General features: G+C 39.0%; 1 protein-coding gene across 2 annotated transcripts in view; it reads left to right on the top strand.

Annotated features, from left to right (window-relative positions):
• Window positions 1-21,785, top strand: part of LOC124166939 (hemicentin-1-like) — a 122,034-nt gene extending 100,249 nt beyond the window's left edge. Inside the window, exons 3-5 of one of the 2 annotated variants that reach the window (XM_046544654.1) lie at window positions 7,108-7,318; window positions 10,853-11,143; window positions 19,369-21,785. In XM_046544654.1, coding sequence (XP_046400610.1) covers window positions 7,108-7,318; window positions 10,853-11,143; window positions 19,369-19,502 — 636 coding nt within the window. In that variant the 3' untranslated portion in view covers window positions 19,503-21,785. Of the gene's footprint in view, window positions 1-7,107; window positions 7,319-10,852; window positions 11,174-19,368 lie in introns of both variants that reach the window. The other variant, XM_046544653.1, reaches the window with a different exon arrangement.
• The last annotated feature ends 3,700 nt before the right edge of the window (window positions 21,786-25,485 follow it).

Here is a 25,485-nt window from a genome sequence, read left to right as displayed (position 1 = left end):
AATTGGCAGGGATTTTTGGAAGGAAACTTATAGACTACGGAGAGATGATTTTATTCGAACCCGTTTACATTATTCGCCATCACACGTCGGACTACGCGACGTCCGTCTTCCAACGGCCCCCTCCGCTGACCTCCCCTCCTCCCCCTTCCTCATCCTCAGCCATCGTCTTTCTCTTCACCCAGCTCTGCAGTTTCCCACGGGAGGATGGAAGACGAGAGTAAAGCGACCCGACTCTTTGCAGAGACAGAAAGAAACACATGACTCGGGAAGGAATATGAAAGAGAGTGTAGGTGATGGGTTGGGGGCGTGAAAAGGATGGGAACGGAAGTTGAGTCTGCTGTTTCTGTCTCTTACATACGTATAGTATTGAAGTAGGTGCCTACTGCTTTGTTTTACGTCACTACAAGGAAAAAAATACATTCCATGCTTCAAAAAAGACACAAATGTAATAATACGGAGATAAGTTATTTGATTCAACCGGCCCCACAATCGAAGGAATCCTTCAGAAATACTTCTATAAATTAAAAAACACGTTCAGCAAAATTCGGGAAAAAAAACTGATTCCAAAAACTACATCTCCGAAAAAATAGTACTTAAAACTACTGATTGTTTATCAGTTAACTACCAGGTTTTTCAAAAACTATTTGACAACTTTTAAAAATCAAATGCAAAAGTTTTCTCAACACACGCCAAACCGTTGTGTGTGGGACTTGCAGCTCACGAGATCCGATTGCCGGGTCGATTTCGAAGGGTCGTCGACAAAACTTGGTGAAAAAAGAAAAAGCAGGAGCAATTTCCACAATTTTAAATTTATGGGTACTACCGGTTTCGCTTTACAGCATAATCAGGTACCTGCTTTTTCTTTTTTCATTGTGTCACGTTTCCACTCCAACTCGCCTGAATCCTCATATTCTATTGACAAAACTTGGTCTGACTTGCTCAACAAGTTCGTCAGATGAGCTTGGGTGACCCTTCGCAGGGCAAACGCCTAGCCGATTAGTCTCATATCTACTACGAGTTACCCTTAGACAATTTACATAGGAAATGAACATTTGTTCCTGGACGGTGAGTGTAGGAAAAAATATCGAATAAACCGCACACTCACTACACAGATGATGAAAATAACCAATTTTGAAAAGATGTAATTAACGACCAATGTATACACAAGTTATGCGATTCACTTTAAAAAAAACGTCCACACTTTATTTACATAGCAAAAGCTATTAAAGGAATCACAAATACGAAATGTAATTTTCATGTTTTTTACATATATCTGTTCCCAAATGGGGAAATTGGACTGCAAACCGTTAAGGAAGATCACTATTGATAATTTCCCAACTAAATGAGTATCATATCATCACGTACTTGAACAGTCTGTGATAGATCTATTTATGCGTTCAAGGACTTCCTTTGGTTGATGCAGTTGATTCAGTCAGTTTAATCAATTATTCGTTTCCGTCCGCAGGTGGAGATATATCTAATTTCCTTCCACGAGAGACTTTTTGAACTCGATAGCTACTGATCAAGGTTCACGAATGCGTACGGCTTCCCTGTTTGTTTAAAATTCTTACTCGAATGTCCAGACTCTCAATTCCATGAAGCAGTAGCATACCTATCTTATTATTATGGCATGTTTTGTATACTCACTTAATAATGAGGAAGCTGAAGCAATCAAAAACCCATCTAATTCTGTATTCGAATTCTTCTTTGTTTCGAACATTTTCCGTCGCTAATTATAGAATTTCAAGCTGCCTTTGGGCATGTATACGGCTTAATTATGTTTCGCTGGCCGAAACTAAAATAGGCACTTAAAAATCTGTCAGTAGTGTACTGGAAGTCTTCCTTTTAATAAGTGAAAGGAGTGGAAAATCTCCTTCGGTGTGTTATTCTTGTCGGTGCACTTCACCTTGCGACTGTTATAAGCCATAATTTGGTGTAAAATGCTCATTTTCGTTGCTTACTGATACTAAAGCAATCAGCAACAGAGCTAAGAGTGCATTCAAACACTCCGTTTGGCATGTGTATGTAATTCGGCGGGTTTTAATCCATTTTTCGGCTTCGTCACGAGGCAGAGATATGTCTAAATTTACCGCGACCCAGAGGCTGTTTGATCGTACCGGATTACGAAGAAGTCTGCGTGTTCGTTTGAAGGGATGATGAGTGACCATCATCTCCCAAAGTTTTTGTGGTATTGATGCGCCAATCTAATTATGATGGAATCGTATGTCTCATGTATGTCCTAAGTAAACATTTAATACCCTCACAGAGGTCACAGTGTTAATTTAATTGACATGCTCATTTTTGTCTCCAATGGGTGCGTATTGAATCAGTCGAATCGGCACCCAGGGCGGGCCCTCATAGGACTGGGAACTCCTCAGGACTGGGAACCAAGTCGGAGACTCATACGCCCGCGCCATCCCAAGAGGGGAAGGACTGAGGAAGGAAAAAAGGATATCGCCGCGATGAGAGCCCGACTACACCTCCAAGGAAGGGATGGGTGTGGGAGGGAGGGAAAGGGAATTATCGCGCCAATATGGGAACGACGGGGCCCACTACAAGCGAAACCATGGCTAACTATATCTACAGAATAGAAAAAATTTCCTATGAGGAAGAAAACGCGCATTGAAGCAGGCAGCAACAGACCTAGTAGTGCCTTCAGACGCCCCTTTTGGTCACTGGAGGTAATTTAGCTGATCAAATCAGCTATTTACGCCCGCCCGCCTAAGGCGGAGATATGTGTGTTATACTATAGATAGGGGCAGTTTGAGCTCGATATTAACGGATCAAGGGCCACGTAGAGGTCTGAGTGCATCAATTTCCGTTTGAAGCTACGGTTACTGACCATCATCTCCCAATTTCTTGTAGGGTAGGTGAGGCTATCTAATTTTAACCCATTAAATCTCAAGCATGTTACTAACTAAAAACTTCCCAAGGTTTTGACGAATGATCGATGAAACAGAGTCAAATAAGGGAATTTATTGATTTTTATATTTTTATTGCTTGTAGTAGCCGTTGGAGAAACGTAGCTTATGTGCAACGTTGTGAGTTCTTTGGTTCAAATGAGTCGATATCTTTTTTTCTAGACGATTATATTTTTACAAAGCATTTTATTGCAACTTAATCACATAATTTACACAATACATTGATTCAAAATTGTTCTATCAATTAAATTTAGAAAGGTAACCAATTTGTTAATAAATATTGCACTTTTGACACACATAAATCATCTGTTTACTAGAAACTCATATCATCATAACATGCATCATCACATAAATGGAAACTAAATCAAGTAGCATCCAATCCAAAGGCCGTTTTATACGGAGCACGTACTCGCACAATCGGACGTGTTTACGAAGGCACAGTCAGAATTGTGTCCTGTAAAGCGATGAATTGCTAGATCACATGCGAGAATGCGTGGACGTGAGATGGCAAAATAACCCCTGCTCTAATTTCGTTCATACATTCTCGCAATTCCACGCCATTTTAGAAATTAATGCAGTTCAAAACCTGCGCAATTCCGTGCCCCGTGTAAAACAGCCTTAATAGTGTCTTCAAATACCCTGGCCGATGGTGCAATTTTTATGCTTACTCATGTATCAAGGCAGATGGATGTATGTTTAATTTTTCTGCAAAAAACTTATTTTTGTCGCATTTATAAATGGTAAATGAAGGCTTTCAAAAAGGCTCGCACCCGTTTCCATTTGAAGCCCTCGACTGTCCAGCCGCCCTTAATTTATTGAGGAATTGACGCATGTTCATTTGTTTAGCTCAAATAGAATATTTGCATCATTACCTACTCGACTAAGAACTAAAGAAAACGATAAGCAAATAGTCGTGGAAAATTTTCCTTTGCTCTCTTTGCTGGTGCTATGTTGCTACTTAAATAATTATTTATGGACGCCATGAGGCATATATATGAAAAGAAATTGTAAAAACTTATATTCGTCGCATACGGATACTAAAACAGTCACTAGTAAATCAACTGAGGAGTAGATGTCGATATTTTTTAACCGTGTTTCACTCAACGTAATGACAGAAAAACGTTTGTGTGCTCCACGTAATCTTATTATTATCTGACCTGGGTTAAAACTGATATAATTTTCAATATGGAACTACACATGATGCGAGCGAATTAATAGAATAATTGGAGGCGGAGTGGATGCTTAAAAATTGTGAAAATGGTACAAGGAGTACTAAAACAAACTCTCTTATAGACAAAGAGCTTACAAAAAAAGAACTTCAAACCGAGCTCCTTGTCGATGATGGAGTTGCCCAATACTCCTTATACCCCCTCCGACTCCAGAAGTTGTATTTTTATTTTATTTTTTTTAATGTATATTCATCGCCCCGAAAATAGCACTATTTGGACTTTACATTGCAAGGATACAACAAATAACAATGGATTATCACAAAAATCCATACCATGTTTAGGGGTAACCTACCCAGACGGCACAGAAACCTCCGTATCTAATTAGTATGTGCATAGTACCCATTGACTACGAGGATACTATGCCGCTCCGTCGCTTTTCGTCATGGATAATTTCCGTTCACGGCCTGTCAACGAAGCGCGTACGAAGCATGTGAATGTCCGCTACGAAGTGCTTTCGAAAGGATAAGAAGCGCGCAGGAACACAGCGCTTAGGCTATTCTCAATCGTTTAAGTCGAAAATTATAGATATATCGTAACTGGCACGATCGAAAAATGTATCGAACGCAGCACAATCGATAACTACCTACCATGGCCCTTATATACCCTTGGCCCTTTTACGAGTCAGGAAAGAAAAAAAACCACAGAAATACATTACAGATATTATTTATTTTCTTTAGTCAATCACAATAATATTTCCAATTTTCTCTTCTAACCCACATCTTATTTGGCGAAACAATTACCTACTCTTATTCTCTTCGAAATGAAAATCATTTAACAGAGGACCGGCCGATTCATAATAACTATCTTCAATGCCTCCTCCGATGAACGTTCACTATCACAGCATCCATTTGCACAAAACAATTCCACATCCACTTTAGATCTATAAGTCACTACTGCCACGACGTCTTTCTTCTTGACGACAGGTTACATCGAAGCAATGGCACCTTCCTCCAATCTGGGCGCCTTCAATTCAACAAGAATTTTCTCCCCGTCTTCTAGTCCAAGACCACAGATTATTTTCTGATATCACAAGGTGTGATGTGAAGCCCTCACACCTGAAACTAATAATTAATAAAAAATACCATGTAACTTACTAGGTCACATCTGTCGTATTATTGTTAATTGGCACAGTTATTGTATAAAGGTAGGGAACACTTATAGAGAACAACTCACTAATGTACTTACTTTGTTAGATAACACGCACTGATATACATATATAAACATTGTAAAACAAAACACACACTAGAATAGTGCTACCAGCCTTACTTATACAAAATTATCCCACTGAGGTTATTGCCAACCTAAAATACATTCCAACAACATCATTTCCAATTTTTGGTATTTCTGCATGAGAAATCAAATTACTAGGCTCGTATATAGAGTAAATAATTGTATACCTGTATATTTCTTTATTTTAAACTATAGTATAAGATAATTTGAAATGATGAAAGCCGACGAATAACAAATAACCTATTTTCTCCCTTAACCACAAGTTTACCGAATGAATTAAGACAAAAAAGACAACAAAAATGCAAGAATTTTCCAATGAATTGCTGATACAAAATTTTGAATCACCATTTGAAGTGATGCATCAACATCCCGAAGCCACAAACTTAAAATTACATCCAAATAATTACAGCGAGAAAGAGTACATACCTTACTGTTTTTCGGAGGGGTGAAATGTTTTCTTCTTATCGCCCGAATGCACTTCTTCTTCAACTCACGATCTTTTGGAAAGCTAAAACTTGAACCATGTCCTTACACCCAGACAATACCACAGCCACCTAGACAAACTGTCATGCACGAAAGGCATTTTTAGCAAAAAAATACCTCACAAACACGTTTCTGAAGCCCAGTGAATGAAATTAAAAAAGAAGGGAAACTTAACCATTACCAGACACTCTATTTTTCACCAACTTAACCACAAAAATCCCTGAAATGTGTTGAGACGTCTAGTAAACATCGCGATCTCCAAAGCTTGTGCAGGCTTTGATCGAGCCTTCTTCCTAGGAGTAATGGCATCACCCGCGAAAGAAAATAGTCCCAAACCGAATACAGTTTTATCGATGAGATACAATTTTATCGATGCATATGAATTTGCCAGTCCTCTTGTATATTTTTTCGTCATTAAAGGAAATAAAGAAACAATACTTTTTAGCGACTTCTTAAGCCCGATTTCCTGTATCTTGATGGTCCACCCTCGTATTCAGATACGTAAAATTCCTGTGCCGTCTGGGCTACCCAGGAGGGACTCGAACCCTTGACATTCATTTTGGTAGATGGGGTCTGTACCCAGCCACCGGCATTTTCTCGCTTTATATGATAAAATATATAAGTAAATATTATAACATTTCTTTATTATAATTACCTTGTTTTTAAACTGTTAATACCCCTTCTACATGAGTTATTGGTAGGGGACGAAAATAGGACCACTTTTTCAATTTTGGTAAAAGGAGATTGTTTGTTAACTTTTTATCTTTAAAGATAACATATCTTTTTTTTATTTTGAGCCCAATATCATGTGTAGGCTTATTTGGTGGTGTTTTATTATATTTTTGAATAATTGGTTTAAAAATATGATGTCCAGAGGCCAAAAAGAGACTAGGGTATGAAATTGGGCGCATTTGCCTTACAGCTCCACCTCGGGAATTGCTTAAGTTGTTGCAACCTAGGTAGGTAAGTACTAAAATACTACTGCGTACCATGCAAACACTTTTCTTTCATTATGTCACCAGTCAGCAACAGGCCTAGTTCTGTATTCAAACGCACCCTCTGGTCGGTGCAGGTAACTCTGCTGCCTTCTCAATCAATTATTCGGTCGGGTCTCGGGGCAGGGGTGTGTGTGTCTCATTCACTTCTTCGCCCCAGAGGCTGTTTGATCGCAACGGATCGCGAAGAGGTTTGCGTGTCCGTTCGAGGGCATTGATCGTCTCATCTCTCTCCCGATTCCAATCAAGGTGTCGTGGATTCGGAAGAGGGACCTGCACATCCTCACCGTGGGCATCCTGACGTACACCAACGACCAGCGGTTCCAGTCGCTCCACTCGGACGGGTCGGACGAATGGACGCTCAAAGTGTCGTCGCCCCAGGTCCGGGACTCGGGCACGTACGAGTGCCAAGTGAGCACGGAGCCCAAGATCAGCATGGCCTTCAAGCTGAACGTCGTCGGTGAGTATCTCTCTCTCTCTCTCTCTCTCTCTCGATCTCACCACATTCGATTGACAAAGTTCTGACGATAATGACGTCACGAGGAGGTGAAACTCCCATTTGGTATCGGTACAAAGAAAAAGAGTATCAGATTGGCTTACATTTTTTCAATTTCTAATGCAGGGTGTTTAAGCAGGAACTTCTGGAGGTGGTAAAGGGGACAATTTTAGTAATTTTATCCTGTAAAAATTGTGTCGCAACACATTGAGTCTCCTCAAATCTTTTAGCTTACTTAAACGAGAGCTTTGAGATTTTTATCTGAAAAATTGTTTCAGACAACTTTGATCGCACATTTTTATGCAACCTTAGTTATTTAATGTCCTTAAAAATCCGAAGTTTTAAATAAAATTTCGAGAAGGGTGGATACGCAAGAAAAACCGTTTTCGTGGTAGCGGCAAAGTGTATCCGAAACTATATTTGCGTTGCTATAGCTCAGTAACTAAGGAGTTGCGACCTCATGTTTATGGGGAAAAAATGCTTGAAATTGTCTCCACTACCACCTTCTGAAGCAGCGCAGATTCCTTTTGTAACTTTCTTTACAATTACTACAACTAAAGACACTTCAAACCTGGCCCCACTAAGGTACTAGGACTTGTCTCCATATACATCAAGGAATTGTTGGAAAACCCGTTGTAAAAATAATCATTCTTTGATCCATATTTCATGCATTATAATGTTAAAAATAAACTCAAATTTGAGGTTATTCCCGCAATAATATGCACTTACTACATAAAACGTATGAAAAAAGCATAATGCTGAAAGAATAAGGTACCATACAATAGTCATTCTTCCTTTTATTTTCTAAAACTTAGTGTATAATATAGTGAAACCCATATATGTAAATGTTTCCGCAAAAATAAAACTCTTAATGCTGTGTGATTATTAATGCCTTTTGAATATCCTACTCTATAAGTAGGTATGTAAATTGTGCTTCCACTGAATGTGCTGCTATTGCTTAGCTGTCAAATTAAAGCACCACGATTTTTGTCCACGCTAAGTCTCCCCTTAACATATACCTAGCGTGATAATTAAGAGGACTAATTTTAATTACATAAATAATTATGAATTCAAATTATTCATAGTATTCCGAATAGCTGTTTTGTTCTTTCTCTCGATGTGTCTGTCTGTAGTCCCAATGCCTGTGAGTCAATGTTCCCAATTTCACGGACCCACGGACACGAGTATGTGTTTGACGTTTGCTCTGCGATTGAACCGCGCTCCCCACCACGTTCCGGTCTTGCCTCCGTTGGGCGTCCGTGTCAAAAGACTCCCGTTCCCCAGGGTGTTTGGACTCACCAGGGTGCCCTGTTTTGTGGTGCGCTCTCTCGTCTGCCTTTGGAGGCGCAGGCAGTGTAAATGAAACCGTTTCCTCGGTAACCGTCCCGGGATGTAATTCTTCTTAAACTCAGTGTCCATGAACGATTAAGGGTATTCAGGGTATTCTACGTTTCATAGTTTAAGACATCTGTGTCAAAGCTTGGAAATGGCGATCCATGCTCATGAAATTTTTACAGAAAGTTAACCAAGTGTTTTAGCTTAAAAAATCAATTGTCTGCAGTTAAGAAAAAAAACTTAAATTCCGTTAACTTCCAATTCTTTCGGTACTTTAGAATTGTCCACTTACAGACATTTTTTCCCAATACTTGGGAGAATGCTGCACGGAATCTTAAACGCGGAAATCGAGAGAGTCGTTGGTATTACGAAGGCTAGGAAGGCGGTGGGCGTGGACAATATCCCGCGTGAGCTTACGAAGAATTTACGGAGGAATGGTAAAAGTAGATTTTTCGAACGAGTACGCAGGATTTTTTTGAGGAGTGATGTTGGCCGGAAGATTTCGTTAATTCCGCAAGGGAAAAAGAAGAAAGTTGTGGAATGCGGAGATTACAGGACTATGAGCCTAATATCTCACGCAGCGAAAGTGGTACTGAGGATATTGAAAAGACGAATGGAGGCGGGGGTAAACGAGTATTTGGGCGAAGATCAGTTTGGTTTTAGAAAAGGGAGGTCAATTCGTTACGCAATAGCGATGATAATGTCCCTGGTTGAGAGGAGTTGGAGGCAGGAGAGAGGTTGAGAGGCAGGCATACATGTCCTAGAGTATGACTAGGACATGTATGCCTGCTTCGCGGATTTTGAAAAAGCATTTTATATAGTACGCTGGTTAAAGTTAATTGATATTCTCAAGAAAATAGTAATAGATTGGAGGGATAGGTGACTGATTCGTAACCTGTATATGGCATAGACTGCGCAAGTGAGGGTAACGGACGGAGAATCTGCGTGGGCAAGCATGGGCCGAGGTGTGAGGCAAAGCTGTCCTCTATCGCCGCTGTTCTTCCACGAGTACGCTGAAGAGATGGTGAGAGAGGTGTGGAATGAGTTAGAAGCTGCGGAGTAAAAGTGGGGGTAATGATTTTTAAATCAGTGAGGTTCGCGGAATAGAAATAGGTTATGAGCTGGAAGGAGCTTGTGAGGGGATCGTTATGCAAGAGTTTAAAGAAAAGGCTGTTGAAGAAACTGATTGCAGTTAGCGCTATAGTGCGTGGAGGGGACGTTTAAAACGGTGTTAGAAAGTAGAACGTTAGGTAAACGAGGCAGAGGAAGGAAAAGAATAAAATTTTAAAATGGAATGAAAGGGAGTAAGTCTTTCTGTGGAGAGAATATTATGAATGGAGAATAGACTGCCAGAGTGCCTAGTAAAGACATCATGGAAACCTACCTTGGTCGAAAGAATAATTTAGCAATGATTTAATAACTGAACTCAACTGATAGTGATTTAGGAACTCCACGCGTTCGGCCGTCATGCTATACACTCAAGCACGCATTTCACGTGTGTGTTTCGGTGTGCATACCACTAAGGATGAAAGGATTCATATAGCTCTCGATGCCACTCGATTGCTGCGACCGGTAGGTTCCTTCCTGCTGCTCTACCGCGTCCGATGAGAACTAAAGTAAACTTACTGTGAATGGTTGCCAAGGGGTTACAATCACCCCACCCCCAAGTTTCTTAGCGATACAGTGTTGGAGTAAAACCCCTCGAAATGGATCACCCACTGAAACCAATTCCATTCAACCTCAAAATTAATACCCCTAAAAATGTTCTGGCTTTTTTCTTTTTTTTAAACTAATTAAAAATACCACCAATTCTTATATAACAACTAATATGTCCACTTTTAAATAATTATTTGCAACATACAAAAATTACCATGAGAAAATATTCCCCTTGACTAGGAATGGAACCGCGAACCTTTGGCTTTCCATTGGAAATTTGACCATGGAAAATAAAAGATCTGGATTGCTTATTGGTCCACGCAGTGTCCTAGAAAGTCAAATGTCCGCGGAATCCCGTCAGGGGAACTTTTTCCCTTGACAAATCTTGTGTATTTCCCCGCCGTTCACGCGGCAGACTGCGAATAATTGATTTGCGAGACTTGGTTTTAGGAACCAGTGATTTCTATAACCCTAAATGTCATTTCTTTTCACTATTTTGAAAACCAGTTTCCAAAGCGAAGATCCAGGCCAACTCGGAGCTGTACATCAAGAGTGGGAGCGACATCAACCTGACGTGCGTGGTTCTGCAGACGCCAGAGCCACCTTCCTTCATCTATTGGTACCACGGCGGCCACGTGATCAACTACTCGCAGCGGGGCGGCATCAGCGTGGTGACGGAGAAGCAGACGCGAACCTCGCGCCTCTTGATATCGCGCGCCGCAGCCAACGACTCCGGGAACTACACGTGCGCCCCCTCCTCCTCCGACTCAGCGTCCGTCCTCGTTCATGTGCTCAACGGTAAGCCAGCGGAAGGCGCGCTCAAAAAGGGTGAATAACATAAACTCCCTATAACTTACACACTTTTCTTTTTCTTTCGTTTCGTTACTGCAATCTGCAAGCAATTACTCACACGCAATTATATCTACAGGGTGGAGAGAAACTGTGTCGCAAAAATTTTACCCCGGATAGCTGATGCCAGTAGGAATCAAAATTACCAATGATATTTGAGTCGAAAACGCACATTTTTTTAAACTACAGAAACTTTACCCACTTCGAGTGTTCATGTATTAAGGTCTGGTTACACGATACATTAACACGTACGGGTCAATGTCTAAATGTATGAACGCGAGAATGAAAGCCAAAATGCACCGTGTAACCACCCAACTTGTGCGAATGCATGCACAGAAAATAGAACGTGTTCTAATGTGGTTCATGCATTCGTACATATTCCGTTCCGGTCCACCAAAATCATTCACGCAAACGTTCATTAATTTGTACGAGATAATGTACCGTGTAACCAGGACTTTACTGTAATTGCTACATTCACATTTATCTATCCCTATTTCTTGTTTTTTTCTGGAAATATTCCTATTTAAAACGGTACTTTGATGGAGTACGACTTCTGTTAATTTTTCTCATGCTTCCCAACCAGTTAAAGAGCTAACATGGCTTTTGTCGTATTTTCTTATTCATTTTATCTTTTTTTTACTTGCAGTATATTTCCGCAATTATTTTAGGTCTGCCCTGTATTCCGCATTTATTGTAAGTCTGCCCTGTTGCCGGATATTCTGGACAACTCATGACTTCGAATGCTTTCCCTGCATTGGCCTTTGCCTTTGTCCAGAGCATCCGGCAACAGTGCAATCTTGCGGCCAATCTTAAGGCTTAGCTCAAAGTTCCGTAATTAAAAATGGTTTGTTTTTGGCTAAAAGATCACCAATGATTTTGGTTCATACTGGCTTCAGCTATTCAGGGTTAAAATTTCGTGATGTGACAATTCTCTACCCTGTATGTTTGCTATAAATATCCACATTTTTTTACATGCTACCGTGCTTTGCTGGCGGAAAACGTTCATTTAATTTTTCTCCAGCTTCACAATTAGAGTTTACATACATTACTGCAATTTAAATATTCACATTTATTTATTTATACTTTTGGTTCTTTTCTGGAATTGTTCGCATTAATTACAAAGATACGATGTATTGCTGATGTGCAACTTATGTTAAGTTTTCTTATGCTTCCGGCCAGGTTAAAGAGCAAACGTAGGTACATAACTTAAATCGCATTCTTGACATTTATTTATCTTTATTTTTGGTAATCAATGTAAATACTCTGATTTTTTACCAGGATAATTTCATGGCCTAAGATTTTCGTTAGGTGTTCTCGTGCTTGCCTTGTAGCCTTAAATTTAATATGCATGACTTTAAAAATGTTATTCACCTTTGTGTAACTCTGATTTTGGTACTCTTCTGCGCTTTGTGACTTTCTGACCTGTGTGTTTGCATGCATTTTTTCGTTATCAAGCTGGATCATACTTGATTGAACTGGTAGCTTACACGTGAAAACTTCAAAATCATTTCTACCGACAGTGAATTTTCACATGCTTTCATGAAAATGTGTCAAAGCTCATCCATGAATGAACTAACCTGAATAACTTTAGTCCCTCTCTTACCTATTGATCATCAATTTCTCTATTTCTTATTAAAAGCTGACGATAATAAACGAGATTACAGCAGTAATATTTTTTATGCTAAATGAAAAACTTTGTAAATTTCACATATGATTTTTGTAACAACCAGTTTCGCCGCTGTCGGACATCGTCAGGTTCAAATACAGGATACAGGGAGAGAAAGACCTTATATTCTCTGATTGCAGAAGGCTGGCCGTGGTGGGGAAGCTGCAAGGACGTTGTGAATATCTGGAGGCGCTGTTTCGGAGTTTTTAGCGAGGTCAAAGTTCGGCCATCTTGGTTTGACATTTTTTGGACTTGACCTCCGACTGATATTTTGAGGTGGCTAAGTTTTGTTCTCAAAATGACCTACATTAAGTGAAAAATGCTACCATAATCATTAGTATTTCGCCTGCGATTGTCATTGGATTTTTCCCAACGTTCACGATACTTCCATTTATGTATAAACTCTGTTGTGTCTGTTATCCACTTTACTGGTAGGGATATCCTTGAAAATATACTTCATTACTGTAATTGTTAGATTATAATAAAATTAAAAACCAGTATAAGTGCAGGTAAATAGCTATTTTACTCTCGTAAAATTTTATTTTCAGCTGAGCTGGTCGTAGAACGTAACCGTGGTGATTGATAATAATTTTTCCCTGGCAAAAGACGTTTGAGTCATAACTTCGCAAAGCTCACAAATGAATTAAGAAAAAAGATTTAAAGTGTGCGTTCCATAGTTTCTTTTAATGTGTTAACGAGTTATGACCAAATTTTTCACCAAATAGTAAGCATTATGGGATTGTCAATGTTTTGGTGAAAGTGGGCGTGGCTTGTTGTCCTACCCAAGCACCCCCATTCCAGCCACACTTCGCTCCACGCTCGAAACACGATGGATTTCCAGCGCCACCTATAATATTCTCGATGTTGAATCCGCCATTTGATACACGTTTATATCATCCTCAGTGTTAATTCGTTCTTTAGAACAGTGAATGAAATATGTCATTGACCAATTAGGTCCTCAAATCATCTAGAATGAGCTTTTTTAAACTTCAAAAATCAAATTCGACGTTTCACTTGTCGTGTATTTTACAGTAGAATGAGCCTCGAAAGGTATATTGGACCGCTTGTCAAGTAATTTGAAACTGAGCTTAGATAATTGGAGACGATGATTTTTGATGATTTAAACTGACGCTACCATCGTTAATCAAATCTTAATTGATCAGTGTAATTGAATCGCCTGAATTACATGCAATCAGCATATTGTGGGTGTGAGTGTGCGTATTGATTGGCTGGAGATCAAGTATTGCGACTCATTACGCATTTAACCCATGCAAATTGCACGTGGCGAAACATAATTAGCATTTATTTGACTTGATCTCTCTAAATTAACTGCAGTATGATTTCCGATGAAATTGAAAAGTATATTGTAATAGACTTGGGAGGGATAAATAATTATTTAATTCACGTATTCACAACATATCAATAAATCCGTTTTACCATGCTTATGCATCTTAAACCGCGTTTTCCATTTTTTGCTGTAGCTATTTGCTACCAGTGTTCTTATACTACATTTTCATTGAATTCAAGTTTAAAATTTTTGTTTTGAAACCGTTTCTCTCAGTTATGTTCACCGGGTGTATATTTCAATTGAATTGACTATAGAAGAAACTTACGAAGAGTTTAATGAAAATTATGGTTTGTTTTTCAGTACATTTTCTCAAATCTTATTATCATGATCTGAAGGGAATCAAAATAAATTGTTATTTCGTCCAATATGTGGCACTAGCGTTTATTCGTTTTTTCCTACCAATGAAATATTTTCGCGTCACATTGCGAAACCTATCAGAATCTATCAAGTATTTCACTTTTCACTAAATCCAATTACTCGGAACATGTACTATCTCATTTTTAGCTTTATGAAATCACCTATTTTTGCACAAATACTAGATTTGACGTCCTCTAAAAATTATTCTGAAGTGCTTTTTCATTCGAAATAAGTACATTTTGGCTGTGCATATTCAGTGTTTCATCGCTTTCCTGTTAATTGGCCTCCTGAATTTTTGACATTATGTTGAATCTGATTTATATCATCGCCTGGTACTTCTTTCTCCATCTTTCAAATTTGATCGGAATAGTGCTCTCAATCATGATTTGGCATTTAGTACACATTAACGGATAATACACATAGCCTTTTCCTCACAGTATTCCGTCTCCTGCTATTAGTATACAACGACTACCAATATCGTATTCACGCGTTGTGAAACCGCTACTAAGCGTATTTTATACTTCCCAGAGTATCGCTTCTTTTAAGTATCAATATTATATTTTCCTTTCCTTACCCCATGTAAAATTATTTTTTTTAATTGGTCGATTTCCACGCATGAATCCGGATTGAATGCATAGGAATCTAGAAAATGATCAGCACAAATTTCTCTCCGACCTTTCACCAAATTTCATGCTGGAGGGAATTTATACCTTTATGCTCTGTTAGGCCGAAGAGAAATGCAACTAATATGCTGCCATTGCCGATAGTAATCGTTGTGACTACGCCGCTATGAATGCTCGGATAATAAAGATGATATTTGAGGAATTCCTCGGTGAAATGGAGGAATTATCTTAATTGCTGATTTTAATTTAACCTTTTTTTTGCGAAAATATTTCGGATCTCAGTAAAATTAAATTTTTACTTTATTTTGGTGATGATACATTGACTTTGAAGTAAGCTTTTGTGATATAATTAAATAAATAATTTTTAAAACATTGTCTCACCTATATTTTAAAAACAGCTAGCCATACCATAGTGCACTCGGATAATCTTTGCTACATGTTCTATTGGCCTTGGAAGTGACGAGTTGAATAGATAAGAGCCTTAACAAGCATTGTGGATTTTGTGCTGCTGGTGGCTTTTATTCTTTAATCTGTCTGCTCAAACTTAACAACTTTCTGGCGAATAGCTTGGGGGGGAGGGGGCAGTCAGGTCCATTGAAGCAACCTGACAAAGTCCAGAGTGGACAGCAAAAGTCGTAAGATTTACCTTTCGGTGCCACAAAATTAATCCACGAAATCAGGCTTCTTTTCAATACTCTTCCGATTCCAAAATTGATCGCTGCACTACGCACTAACCTTCTGCGAAGACTACATTCGCAAATTCTAAAGCATTTTTTCCATCCACAAGCGGTGAACATTCAAATTCATTATTCCGGGCAGAATTTGCATCACCAATAACTGATGTTATGTGAAAAAGTTGTTCCTGCGCTGTTATATTTGCATGGAACTAAACATGCCGTATCAGTGGTGTTTTTAGTAGGTACTAGTTTTCCCTTGCATGTAGGTACCGATCAGTTGCACTGAACTCAAAACCATAAAATGGTGGTTCTTTTTCGCTTAGCTGAGGTGAGTGAGGTGAAGTGAGGCTGAAGATAGTTTCGAACCTCCCAATATGACGGATTTCCCCCTTTATCAAATGGGAAAGTGCGGATAATGATTATATGAATATTTTAATTTTAATATTTTGAGGTGATTTAGCGGTCGTATGCGATCGTAATTTATTTTACACGTTGCTATCTCATCCGATTAAGAAAAGCTGAAAAAAAATAATTTCAGAGTCGCGCTATTTTCCTTGCCTTTAAATGTACCGCTATTTTTTATGTCCTTTTCAAGATGACTATATGCGCCATTTCTTGGCTTTCCTCGAGTAGAGAGAATCAAACATCTCCCATTATCGTCATTTTATTGTGTTGAATTCAGTGTCAAGGACGTGATATCCATGAAGGTATTGTCTATAATCTTAATGAAGTGTTGATGTCCCCGAGTGAAATAAAAATATTCGTGTGAAAAAGCTGCTTCTGCTAAAGATGTTTTCTTTGCCTGTCCGGTAAACAGATACTGCATGCGTATAGCACGGAGAATGGAAAAATTTCGTCTAAGAGTCAAGTTTTCCTCACGGTTGTACCTTTATGAATGAATAAACGTTACACAGCATCTAAACCGCGTCATCGGCGACTCCTGAGGAAGGTGCTCCTATTGACGTGCTTTCAGGCAACGCACTTTCGAAGTACGCTGTTAAGTTACTACTATTTATCAGAATATTACTAACGACTAGAGACTTTACTCAAATATTGTAAATAAACATGCTCGATTTGTACAATGTAACGAATTTCTTCCTTTTTTGTTGTATTCTCTGTTGCAAGCATGGGCGGATCCAGGATTTTTTTCTGACGGGGGGCTCAAGTAAGGCCGTATCCAGTATTTCGTTTTGGAGGGGCAAAAGAATACCTCGTAATACAAAAAGAACGCAATGTTAATGGGACAATGATAATGGGATAACGGGAATGGGTATTAAAAATATTGCATATTTTTTAAGGTTCCGATCCCTACCGGTACTGTCCCCCCCCTAGATCCGCTTATGGCTGCAAGTAAAGTATTCTATATCTGAATTCCCACTTCGCCTTCCGGTAATTCGGCTCACGCATTCTTTCTTTCCTCGTCTGTCGCTGGTTTCTTAACATCTTCCGTATCAAAACATTTTCACCTCGTCAATTGTTTTTCTAGTCCCAGTTTAGCGCTAGTCTTGGCCTCCTCTTTTCTGCGAAATACTGTTGTCTCAATTTTCTTTATGCATACTTATGATTTAAAAGTCATTTGAAATTGTCCATTTATTCTAGTTTTACTGGAAATTTTCAATAACTTTTATTTTTATTAATTTACCCCATAAACAGCTCATTTACGGCCTTTACAATGGGGAATTCACAATTAACAATGAAGGACATTCACATACGCCCGTGCCCTGGATAAGGGTAACTTACCCAGGAGGGACTCAAATGTTAGAATTCCACGAGGTTAAGCTAGATACGACTCTATATATTCTTTGTTTAGATTTTCGGTTTTAACTCTCTATCGTCGTCTCCTTTTTACCTTAGTATTCTTCAATCTCTCTTTCTAGCCTATAATGCTATGTTGTCATAAAGTCGTACAGCAATAATTCTGTCTTTGTAGATTTTTGGCTCTTTAAGCTTTCTCTTCTATTTTATTGGTGGCTTTCTTTATGTTACCGTGACAAATTATGGAACACAGAATACACCCATGTCCTTGTTCATTCCTTATTCATTCCTCTCCTGTGCTGGGCAAATGTACAATCACAGTTATGATAACTGATGATTAAAGCGTAATTTTCTGGGGATACTTCTTAGCTTGCCCTAGAACACTCCAATTCCTCTCAGAATTCGTCACCTCAGGTGGGTTACATCGAAACTGGTCGCTTGGAGAGGATTGAATCAGAATTTTGTACGTTATTCCCTAAATACATCATCAGCATTATTCACCTTAGTTGCAGGATATCAAAATTGGTGGAATTGAAAATTCACACTGAGGAAAACTGGATATAAATTTTTAAGCACTGCACGATATAAGTCTTTGTACGCAGACATGCACATGGGTGCAAAGTTATATACACCAAGAAAGTAATTCACCATGAAAAAAATGCTTTTTTCGCCGGGATTCGAACCCGGGTATTCCGATTTCTGGTCAGGTATGTCACCAGTTTCACTACGATGCCATCTCTTTCTCAAGGGAATCTCAGCTTAGGTTTTTCCGAGGAAGGTGTCGACGTGTCTGGCCCACACTGTGGCACAGAAGAACTCTCGGAGATATGAACCTTACTTTGTCGCTATCCCGCGTTCCGCGACGGATGCATCTCAAAGCACTGCATGAAAAAATAAACTACGTAGTTGCGCGCACGGGCGTAATCGCATATCCACCTGCGTACCTATGTAAAGAGTAACCCAGCCTGAGATTCGCTTTGGAATAATATGTCTTGGTGTAATGGCATGTAACATACCTGATTGGTAATTGGGAGATCCGGATTCGAATCCTGGCAAGGCCTAATGTTATTTCATGAAAAATTTCGTCCTACGTGTGTATGGAATTCTATTTTGTGATTATGTATTTTTTTCTTTCCCTTGATCTCAATTTTTAACGTTGATAATCGTCTTATGGTGTAGGTCTTTAAGAATCAAATACAACATTTTTAGCCTACGTTTCGGTATATTTTTATACCTACTCTATGAATGAATATTATTTCATGAATTTGAGACGTACAGCCATAAGAGAGTATTACAATGTTTTTTTACAATATTAAAATTAAAAAAAAGAATACAATTCTACATTAAGTGCATGGGCGTAGCCAGCGAGGGGCAGGAGGGGGCAGATGTCCCCCCTAGAAGCAAAAATCGAAAATGTCTTTAAGGAAAATTATATTTTTTCAAGCAAATTATTTTAAAAACTAATTAAGAACTGTTACAGTTTCCTTAAAATGTTGGTTTCATTCACCTTTTTCGTGCATAAATCTTACCTATAAATTGAACAACCATGGCTTGCGTTGCGCCCCCCCCTCCAAGTTTTGATCCTGGGTATCTACGCCCTTGATTAATTATTGTTGATAATAACTAGATCAAGCATGGAATTATTGTATAGTTATTAAGCTTGGAAACGGCCAAAAATTGGTAGTGTTCCACTGGATTCAAAGACGGTGACTCGACCCTTACATGGATGGCTCTTATCTTTCCCGCAGGCGAGCACCCCGCGGCTATGCAGCATGGGAACGGGGGCTGCAGTGGCCCTCCGCTGCCCCTGGCCCCTCTGGTGTGTCTGCCACTGCTCCTGCCGGCCCTACTCCCCATCTTCTCGCTCTCACCCGCCAGGTGATAGCAAGTGGAGCGAAGAAAGTGAATTCGAGCAGCTGGCGGCCATTTTGAAGTTCGCGGCCATCTTGGGTGGCGGAAAGGTGCTGATGAAGTGATAAACGTCACATCTTAATTCAATGAGGGACCCATTCGGAATCGGAAGGTTGACTCTTTGAGTTTGATATATCTCTATCCGTTCTTTTTTTCTCGGGGTGATAACCTCAGTGTGGGTGTGAGTGTGCTGAAAAGATTATTTAAAGAAACCTGAATGTCGGTATGCGTGTGAGGTTACTCGTGGGAATCTTTTGTTTTCCCTCTGTCACATTTGAGAGGTTGAATGAGACCAGAGACTGCGAAACTTGGATGATATAACTTTACTAAAAAAAATATTCTGAAAAAAATACACAACGTTTAAGTTTTCGTAAGGAATTTCTGCAATCGCTCGATATTGCGAGTGAAAAGCACTACTGGAAATGAAAAAAAATTGAAGTTTGTATTAACGGATACCTTCGCTGTATCCAAAGACTCTTTTGTGTTGAAGTCACAGGATTACTCTGAATATAAGTTGTTGTGACTTTCTGTTGGAAAAAAGTGTTATTACGCGCATGAGTGTTTGTTTTTCAGCGACTTTAGGGAGTCGGAGACTGTACTAGCTGATTTTTTTCATTCAAATGCTTGTTTCCTTGTATTGACCTATTCTTTACGGCGTCTTTTCCCTTTGAATACTACCATATAATGTGCGATGGAAGACTTTTGGAACCTCTTATCTGATGGAATGTCCGACAAAATATCGGAATTTTTATTCAATGATGCCGATGAAAGTTAATAATGGCATTTAGGTGGTTCTGAAATTGTAAATGTCTAATTGTATCCACGTGTACCACGAGAGAAGAACTTCAAGATTCACGACTCCCTCAAATTCGAAAGAAACTTATTTTTCCCATCGATTTGTAGTTGTAACAAAAGTCACGTATCGGTGTGGTTTCACGCTGATTGACTGTGAAGGTGCATGCATTTCCGAGAATAGTCACGTGAAGCCCCTGAATCCGAATGTCCTTTCATTGTTTCAGGAATGTTCGTTTCGTGATAGAAAAGACAGCATATATTTGCGTTTTTGCCGTGTTATGTCACTATCGGCTGCGGAAATACATTCAGTGGGCCTCTCTGGGCAATAACTGAAAATGGACTTCCTTGGGACCTCCAGCTTTTGTGATGGTATCATTTTTTTCGAAAAATGAATAATGTCCATTTTGCTAAGGCAATTGTAAGTGTTACTCAATGAATATCTGCCTAAAGTGATTGGAATGGGAACTTACTTCATGTTGTAGCTGTCCTGAGGAAAATTTGTCCCATTGCTAAGTCAGACCGAGGCATTTAACTTGAACATATCGATAAAAGCTTCCAGACACTCAATTTTTCTTTCGTATAAACTGTGTTTCTCTCGTTTTAAGTTCGGATCTTACATGACTGACTGACCAATTTTCATCATCTTTCGAAGTATTTATATATGTTTGCTGAAAAATATTAACTATAGGCGGTTTATTTCCTTGAAATTCCGTTGGTATGATCCTGAAGCGTAGAGTAATCACTCTTTATCTTCTTTTTCATGTTGCAACTTTTGTTCCATTTGATTTGACACATGTTTGTATGACACATGTGTGGCTTTTTTGTTTTTACTGTCGTTGTCCTTGGGTGTAGGAGGATGATTTAAGTTTTTCGTTGCCACAAATCCTTGGAAAATATTGTGGTGATGTTTATAGTGACTCAGACGGTTTTTCCGACCAGTATTTTTGAGAGGATTCAGTCGGTGTAAATGAATGTCTCTCTGGACATAATGTGTGTAAAGGGGTGTACTCATTCCTGCAAGTATGACTTAAACCTCGTCTGTGCTGGAGGAACAAGGACGTTTTATACTGCTGAACCGACTTTTAAAGGTAAAAAAAAACATTTGGTGGTTTCCATCGTCGACTTCAATGGAAGAGACTTTGGGATACTATCCTCCAACTTTCCTCCCAGTGTGTTGTAAGTGTCCCACCTTTATACATTCGCTAATTAATGGGCCCCCTCACACGAGATGGTATGTTCCGCCAAAAGTGATTGTGGCTTCATTGGATGTGGCTCAGTTAGTGAATGAGAGCGAATACGGAAAAGCTATTCTCTCACTCGGAGCCACCATTTTGCATCCAGCCGAGGCGAGCTGATTGTGGAATGTCGATTTTTCTTGCAGGTGTGTCTAAGTGATGACTCAATTCTATCTGTAGACTCTGTGTAAATACATACGATTGAATATATACATATGACTGCAGTTTGGTCTATTTATTTTACTTCTCCTTTTCCTGATTGGCAACTTCATGATCTCGTACGTAGTGATGGAAAAATCGATTTCAATTAAAATAAAAAATCGAGTTTTATTAGTCTAAGATTGAGAAAATCGAGTTCGAGTCATGATCTTCAAGTTTCGTTCCAAACTCGATTTTTCAAATTCGATCGTGAGCACTTCGCTTGATCTCCACAGTGCCACCTCCGTCCTCGTCAAAGACTTTTATCTAGCCATACCGTCAACCGTGCCATGTTAAAGACTTTTATTTAGGGCCGGTATAAGGCATTGGGTAAGGCATGACCTCGATCATCAAGAAAGCATTTTGATGATCTTGAATTTCATTTAGCTTAAAAATTTTAGTGGAGCTGAATGGTTCTATTCAGTGATCCCAAGACTTTAATGTGCGTGCATCGATAAATTTTTGCAACTAATAATTCAATCATGTAATCTTTGTAGATTTTCTGGGATTTTTCTACTACTCAAATGTGTATGTTGATGTTTTTCGAATGACTGATAAACATGTTTTGCCATGAATTTTATTTTTTTTAATAGAACCGTCGAATTCTTCGATTGTACGATCTTTTACTTCAAATTTCGATTTTTGTTGAAAATTTGAGCTTTTAATTTCGATTAAAAATCGATTGCTCGAACAATAGATTTTGGACGACATTTTTCCATCACTGCTATGATGATATCTTTTCTTTATCTTAAGGAAGGAATTCATTATGATTTGAACCCTCCTTGTAGATTTCACAGGGCAGCTGACTGTTTGCTTCCCTCATACTAAGGGTGTAATTGATACCTTTCCACACAGGGGCTGACAGGAAAAACGAAAAATGAAGACTGGTTTGGGAAGGATTGGAACGGCCTAGGGAAGCGTGGTGGTGATGTGAATGAAGGCTTCTGAAAGGTTGGAATCGAAGGTTTACGGAGCGAATATAGATATCTTTATAAATGAAATTGTTTGAGGCTTTACTTGATGGAACTCCTTCATGACTATCAGGAAATAAAAGAAGTTTGGCAGTTCCACTAAATTATAGTGGAACTCGACTAGATCGAAAAGGACCTCCCCGTCTCACTCAAGTGGCAGAGGATTCACGATCCCAAATGTGTGTTAAATGTAGGGAAGTCCGGTTATGAAATTAATATCGTGCAAACCACACCAATGCAATCAATTTACTTTGGGTGACTTATTTTATATGATAATGTATAGAGGAGTTTGGATTTCATTTCTGCAGTACGTATAGTGGCAAAGAGTAATAAATAAAGGCAAATATTAAAGGACTCAAGTGGGGAAAAGAGAAAGCAATGTTTAAAGGTATAGTCAATCGATAAATCGGTTAGGGTCTCTCAATCTGAATTTTCTGAGTAAGTCTAGCCAATAATTTGCTGGACGATCAGGGGGGCACACACCCAAAGATGGTTCTCACAGCAACTCATCTTACTGACTTTGAGTTGATCAATGATGTCCTCGATGCCAACTTCAGGGCTGCCAACTTGCGCAGATTTAATTGGAACGGCGCCGGTAGAAAACCTAAATTTGCTACATTTGGAATGCTATAGTGATGGAAATGGAGCCTCAAAGACGCTCATATTTAAGTATCTCATTCTTTGGTATATAGTACGGAATTGAAACAGACTACTTACTTGATATAAAAAACAATTATGCTAAGTTTACAAAACAAGAGAGGATTTGGGAGCCCAAATCAATGCCGGGGTCAATTCAACGTTCCTTCGGGTAGGAGATGAACTTTAGCCTCTCAGATGTTGTTTGAAATGGACGCAAATATTTGCCGAAAAAAAGACAATACTTTCTGTAGCTTTAATTAAGTGGATGAGTTACGGGTATTGATTAAAATGACTGTTTAAATGAGACTGAAGTCCCCAATCACTTGTTTCCAGTAGATATCGTTTAAGTTGGCTGATAACTAGCATCTAGTAATTACCTTAAATTCTTACACTTCCCCTAGCATATCCAACAAATTTTGCTAAACAAAAGTAATGCTAAACAATAAAAAACTTTAACTTCTCATGCTTATCACAGTTTGTCCTCATTTTTTCACTGACCCCACCGTTTGCATATCATCATTTTATCCTATAATTTTTTATACAGTCTCTCTTTTTTTTAGGAAGAAAAATCTTTTCTTAATCCCCTTGTTACCTCTAAGTCCATTTGCTGATACGCGACTGTGTTGCGTAGGCGGGGAATGACTGGAAAAAAAGATAAAATGAACAGGGAATATTATTGAGCAGAAGTATGAGAAGTATGATCCTCCTCTAAAAACTAAAACGGTGTACATAAAATTATTAGAATAAAATCCCACGCAGAGGATTGGTCAATGGGACACAGACATGGGCAGATTTGAAGACTGCTATGGAGAGGAGAGCACACATTTTGGGGATATCGGATATTCCGGGATAATTTAAAACAAATATATATTAATATTCGTTCGGATGAATTTAGATTTCGTACTTGGTGCGATATAATTATATTCTCTCTAGAAAAATGTGAAGGCTAGGCACATAAAGACACATTTAGTAAATAAAAACAAACTATAAACGGGTCTATGTAATATGTTAAAGCCTTCCGCGTGAACGGGGGTGAATTTTGCGCGATTTTCCATTAGAAAAATTCCCCTGATGACCATTATTTTTATGTATCTAGTAAAAAAATCAATGTCTCCTGTAAAGGAAATACAATCTCTACGACTGCTAAATAAAAAATGTTATTACCATCAGCACAACTCAAATACTCCCGGTGCGTTTATAACATGCAATTAATGAGATATGAGTGCTACCGAGACGTCAAGAAATCGGTCGGCGCATGATTTATTGGAAACTTCTTGCAGATGACGAGAAAATTGGGTGTACGCAGCGAGGGGCAGGAGGGGGCAGCTGTCCCCCTAGAAGTAAACAATACAAATGTCTTTAAGGAAAATAATATTTTCAAGCAAATAATTTAAAAAACTAATAAAAATCTCTTACAGTTTCCTTGAAATGTTGATTTCATTAATCTTTTCCATGCTTAAATCTTACTCACAACTTGAACAACCATGGCTTGTCCCTCCTCCGCCCTATTTATGATCCTGGGTACGCCCTTGACGAGAAGGAACCTAAATTCGATGGCTAAGTTATCCCCCTAAAAAAGTTTCAGGAGAGCAAAAGAAACGAGTTATATATTTATTAGGGTAGTTTCCTTCATCAAAGAAAACGAAAGGTCTTGTTTGCGATTCGTTACCCACCATTAGTGCATTCATTATATACAAATTATTTGGTTTTAGAATTCCCAGTTTAGACGAATGGCAATGGTCAATTTTAACCTCATTTGAAAAAGGCAAGATTGACGCCAATGCGATTCCACTCCACGTGACGTCACAGGGACCTAGTTTCTATACGAGTAGATAAGGAGTTTCACATAGTCTGAGATTACTAATGCATGCATGAGGCACAGACTTCAGGGAAACATCTCTTAATAATCACCTATTAAAACTATCTATAGTCGGAAAGTTTCCTTCGTTTGATATGGTATTAATAATCCTTATTTAAGCCCAGTGCTACCTGCTAGCAGGGTACTCTGCTGCTTGCTAGCAGCCAGCATCGCAGCGACGCACAATATCCTCGCCCTAAGCTCTCCTCACACGGGGGAAGCGGGAGCCAGAGTGACGTCACAGGGGGTTTTCCCAGC

This window comes from Ischnura elegans, chromosome 10 (genome assembly GCF_921293095.1).
Source record: "Ischnura elegans chromosome 10, ioIscEleg1.1, whole genome shotgun sequence".
Lineage (NCBI taxonomy): Eukaryota > Metazoa > Arthropoda > Insecta > Odonata > Coenagrionidae > Ischnura > Ischnura elegans.
The sequence above is the reverse complement of the archived record's forward strand: the minus strand, read 5'-3'. Positions and strand labels throughout refer to the sequence as shown.